The sequence below is a fragment of the Nematolebias whitei genome, chromosome 9 (assembly GCF_014905685.2).
Source record: "Nematolebias whitei isolate Nwh7 chromosome 9, NemWhi1, whole genome shotgun sequence".
NCBI lineage: Eukaryota > Metazoa > Chordata > Actinopteri > Cyprinodontiformes > Rivulidae > Nematolebias > Nematolebias whitei.
In genome coordinates this window covers 39,371,936-39,377,112 of record NC_056506.1, presented here as the reverse complement: position 1 = coordinate 39,377,112, position 5,177 = coordinate 39,371,936, and the positions used below count along the sequence as shown (strand labels likewise).

Below are 5,177 nucleotides of genomic sequence, written 5' to 3'. Positions count from 1 at the left end.
CTAAACTCGGTCAAAATCAACATTTCTGAACGGATTTTTTACACAAACGTGGCAAAAGTTTTTGCAATCAGACTTTATAGCTTGAACATGAGTGTTTTGGGACAATATTTCAGGTTCCTTTAGTGATTTTAGGCATAGTTTTAAGCTCCGGTCGTTAGCTTGTTAGCTTAAAATTAGCATCGCTAGCTTTGTTTAAAAACATCGTTTTTTGGCGAATTTTAAACTCTAACGTAGCAGAATTTCAGCAAGCAGCTTCGAAGCACTTGACCAGCGTTTCAGAATCACTTTAAAAGGCGCTTTTTAGCTTTAAAAAGCAGATTTTATTTCCCTATGAAAATGAATTTCATATCCGGGTCACGTGACTGAAATCACCAATGGCAGCAGCGTAGGGTGAGAGGAAGTGACGTAGCCACGTCAGTCAAACCTTCAACCAATGAAAGCGCTCCACAACAGCGAATTCAACCAATCAGGAAGCGTTTTCTCTACCTAGCAAGTTAGGTTTAGCTTGAAATAGTTCGTCAACTTTTCGTCTTTTAAACCATCAAAATGCACTTTTTCTGTTAAAAATTGTAACGAAACAACTTCTAACTGTGTTCTGAGATGGCACTCAGCTTTTAAAACGTTTATCCATCTATTCAAAATACTCGTTCAAACTGAACAGAACCGAACTGGTCACAGCCGGGTCTTAAAGCAGAACCTCGTACTTTTTAGACAGAATAACGTCTTCCACAGCTCATTAGCTCTTAGTTACACATAACAGACGTACCATTTCAGCTTACACAAGACTTATGACACAATTTCAGCTTTTAAAACATTGCCAGGTCAACGCTTATACATGCAGCGTTTGCTTGAAAGGTGCAGCTCCAAGCGCGCAGCTCAGCCGCTGCATAAACATTCACAGCTCGTCAGCTGTTACTTTTTCTACATGCCAACACGTAAAATCAATCTTACACACGAATTAACAGTCATTCATGAAACGTACGAGGCCACCAGTTTTACAAACTGTTGTAGTGAGACACGTGAGGTACGTGTCACTTGTTGTATGACAAATATATGGATATATATTTATGCATACTTTTCACGAGTTCTTCATTTTTCTGACTGTAAATGTCGTGCATTGAATTTAACAGAAATGTGAACGAGAGACGTTATTTATCTTTGACCCATCAAATGAATGGAATCATTTATTTTCAAAATCAAAGTTTAACATCAAACATTTACATTAATTTGGCAAAATATGAAAATAATAACAGACAGTTTCACAGAAAATGAACTTCAAATCACTCGGCGGTGATTTGAGGACTTTGCTTCAGACATTTCTAAAATATCTGTACTGATTTATGAGAGAGAGGTGGGTTTTAGAGTGAAAGGAGATTATCTTACAGAGAACTGTGTGAGGGAAGTTTAATCTGTTTAACCAGAAATTGCACGCTTCGTCAGATCCTCAGCTTCTCACGGTACACTTGGTCAAAATAGAACCATCTACCTGTTGACGATGAATCAGCGCTGGATGTAGTTCCTTTCTGACTCGTTTCAGCGTCTCCGTCGAGAGCTACCAAACCTTCAGAAAGTCGTGCGTTGATTAGCTCAAAACAGAATTATAATCCCAAACGTTCCTGGTTCTTCATAACTCCAAACTCTTCATAACCGGCTGCACTCTCAATCTGCTCATTCTGTTGGACTATCGGACCTGTTGTCAGCTCTCATTCCAACATCTCTCAGAACTCTCATTCTCTTGGAATTCTGGAATCCATAATTCTCTATTCCTTCTCTACTCTATTCTTCTCTTCTCTAAAACTATGAACTGAGAAGTTGCCACATTTTATTTGGGTCGACTTCCTGTTCAATTTAGAGCTTTCTGATTCGTGGAAGGACCAGAAAGAGGAGTGGATTTGTGACGTAAGATGTTATCATAAGTCAAGGATTGTTTACAACATACAGAAAAGATTATTGCAGCAACAGCAGACTTCGTGGAGTCTCACACTTTGTAATCTTTTCAAATAGTAAAACATGACATTTTTCTCGGTAAACATTTTAGTTGACCGAAAACCAACCTTTAACATACTTACGACAGCTTGCTCATTTCAGACAGAAAATCAAGAAAGGCATATTCAGGTGATTTCTTCTCTGAATGAGGAACAAAAATCATTACTTACTGTTTATGTAAAAATAAAAATTAGTAGTTCTTTTCAACCTGTAAAGCATTGAGTGAACTAACACAATTTGATTATCAAAACATTTGTAAGACAGTAATGATTATAGAGGATTGTCTTTTCTGCTTGATTAATTCAAGAAAGAAAGTTCATCAGATGGTTCAGACTTATTCAGATCAATGAAAATAACAGTCTCTGTCCATCTGGTATATTTGAGGTTATCTGGTTCACTACACACTTCTCTCTGCTAACCCAAACATATGGTTCATGGGCAGAGAAAAGATTATCACTCATAGTCATAAAAACATCCAAAACATTTGACCAAAAATTCTCTGACACTGAAGTAAAACATCATTTACTGCAGCCTTCACCACTTTTGGTGGAATATTATATCTAGGGGGTATTTTGAGTTGATTATTTTTTTATTATTTCCAACTTACAAATGAACCAAACAGGAATTGTAGGTGCAGCAAAGCATTCATTTGCACACACTAACGGATGCGTGTGAAGCCTGGGAGAAAAACCCAGCCGACATCGCGGTGTAACCACAACCATTTAAACTGGAGTCAGACACCAAACAAAAAGCATTTTCCAAATAAATGTGTTTGTTCGGCTTTTATTAGGATGTTGTATGCTCAAAACTCTCATTTCGTTGAAGAACTTGCCCTAAGCATGACAAATGGAGTGATAGATGCTCACCTTGTTGGAACATTACATAATATTACAGACTGTCTTCTTTAATAACTCAAGGGAAGACGAAAACAGAGCAGTCTGACAGATCTGGAATGACAAATAAAACGTTCTCCTCCCGTGTGTGTCTTCGTGCAGGTGGCGTGTAAAGCAGTAATGATTTTCTTCCATTACTGCGTCATGTCCAACTATTTCTGGCTCTTCATTGAAGGCTTGTATCTCTTCACTCTGCTGGTGGAGACCTTCTTTCCCGAGAGGCGATATTTCTACTGGTACACCATCGTAGGCTGGGGTGAGTCGAGCTTCACGGCTGGTTATCCAGAACGATGCAAAGTTAAGACCACGTTCGTTTGAGCTCATTTCAGTTGTTTTCTTTTTTCAAAATTCTATTATAAGTTCATAAAGTCGCAGTGCTTCTCTCTGAGGTTTTGGGTTTAGTTTAAAAGAAAATTCAGTTTGTACTCTGATGAATAATTCACATAAATGCACATTTTTTTCAAGCTGGTTTTGTCATATGAAGTAAAACTACACACCGTATTTTTCAGACTATAAGGCGCATTAAGCGAAACAAAACAGATAAGTCAAACTTTATTCATCTCATTCACAATAACTCTCAACATTGTTCAGTTGTACCACATAAAAATAAATATCAGTTAGTAAGCACAACGAGAATTAATACATAAGGCGCACCGGATTATAAAGCTCACTGTCAATTTTTGAGAAAATGTAAGTATTTTAAGTGCGCCTTATAATCTGAAAAATACGGTAGTTTGTTTTGTTCGTTTTAGTTGGTCCACCATCCAACTACAATAGGAGCATGTTCTAAATTTAGAATTTACTTTTCTTATCACCAACCTAATAATTTCATCATAAACTGAATATTATAATTAAATAATATATATATATAATATATAATTATCCTGTGATTGTTGGATACAGGAACTCCCACCATTTGCGTGACTGTCTGGGCAGTTTTGAGGCTCCACTTTCACGACACTGGGTACGTATCAACTGTTCATCCCAACTTGAAAAAACTTTGGCTTTACTTGAGTTTTTATTCTTTTTCCCCTCATTAATTTAAAACAAGTGTTGTGCTTTTCAAATCCATACAAACGGAACTGTTTCAGTTGCTGTTGCAGTACTTCAGACTCAAATTATCAACACAGAATATCAGCTTTAATCTGATTATAAATGTCTACACGTTTATTGTTTAACATTGCATGCATGCTGTCCTGATAAAATGGTTTAATTTACGTGATGTCGTGTTACTGATAAAGCATTTAAAGTCTATTAGTTGCAACTTTTTCCAGTACTTCATTCTGTGTCCATCCTTAATTTTTCCAGGTTGTGTTAATAAAAGACACAAAAACAACAAATACATGTTTTTTGATTGGGTTTTATTCACATTTATTCTTTGCACGTACCTATTTCTTGTTTCATTTTGAAAAAAAAAAAAGAAACATTCTTGTATTATTTATGTGTAATTTTATGAGAGGAGCTGTGTTGAAGGATTATTAAAACTTGCTGTTCATGGCCTCCTCTAGATGCTGGGACACAAATGAGCACACTGCCCTCTGGTGGGTGATTAAAGGACCTGTTGTGGCCTCTATTATGGTATGTTTATTCATTTTTGGGAGGTAGATATTTTAATTAACTGAGAAAGTGCAAGAAAAGAGATTAGATTGATGCTTAAAGTTATTTAAAATGTATAACAAAGACATACAAAGTAAAATAACTCACAGAAATGACCTCTAACTTCCGAAAAGAAGGAGAGCTCAATCATTGGTCAGCAGGGAGCAAAATGTGAGCATGAAACTTATGTTCTGTGCAGACTGATCACATGTTACATCTGTGTTTGTTGTCAGATTAATTTTGTCCTCTTCGTTGGAATTATCATCATACTGGTGCAAAAGCTGCAGTCCCCAGATATCGGAGGAAACGAGTCAAGTATTTATCTGTAAGTTGATAACGGATTTAAAAATAATCGTAATGATAGTAAGTCAGCTGAAATGTGTGTTTAGAACGATCAAAATTGTGATGATTTTCATATTGTGAACAAAAGCAACCTGCTTCACCGCAAACATTTTGACTTGAAACAGTAGGAGAAGCACAAATGTAGAAACAAGAGTAAAAATCTGAATAAACTTCTTCTAAAGGAATCAAAAAAAAAAAAGAAGTCCATGCTTCATAATCCAGGTATACAATCCAACAATTTCCAGTCAGGTCATCTGGACAGTTTCTGTTTTTGTGCTGAAATGTTTCACCTTCTATCCATAAGGCTTCATCAGTCAAGGAAACACACAACACAAAACTGATTCTTCCCCCAAACAGCTT

At 36.4% G+C, this 5,177-nt stretch overlaps 1 protein-coding gene across 1 annotated transcript in view; it reads left to right on the top strand.

Moving 5' to 3' along the window:
* The window catches only part of LOC119414256 (pituitary adenylate cyclase-activating polypeptide type I receptor), a 49,689-nt gene that overhangs the window by 29,624 nt on the left and 14,888 nt on the right, over positions 1-5,177 (top strand). Inside the window, exons 8-11 of the mRNA XM_037681352.1 lie at positions 2,982-3,135; positions 3,783-3,843; positions 4,388-4,457; positions 4,709-4,800. Coding sequence (XP_037537280.1) covers positions 2,982-3,135; positions 3,783-3,843; positions 4,388-4,457; positions 4,709-4,800 — 377 coding nt within the window. The remainder of the gene's footprint in view (positions 1-2,981; positions 3,136-3,782; positions 3,844-4,387; positions 4,458-4,708; positions 4,801-5,177) is intronic.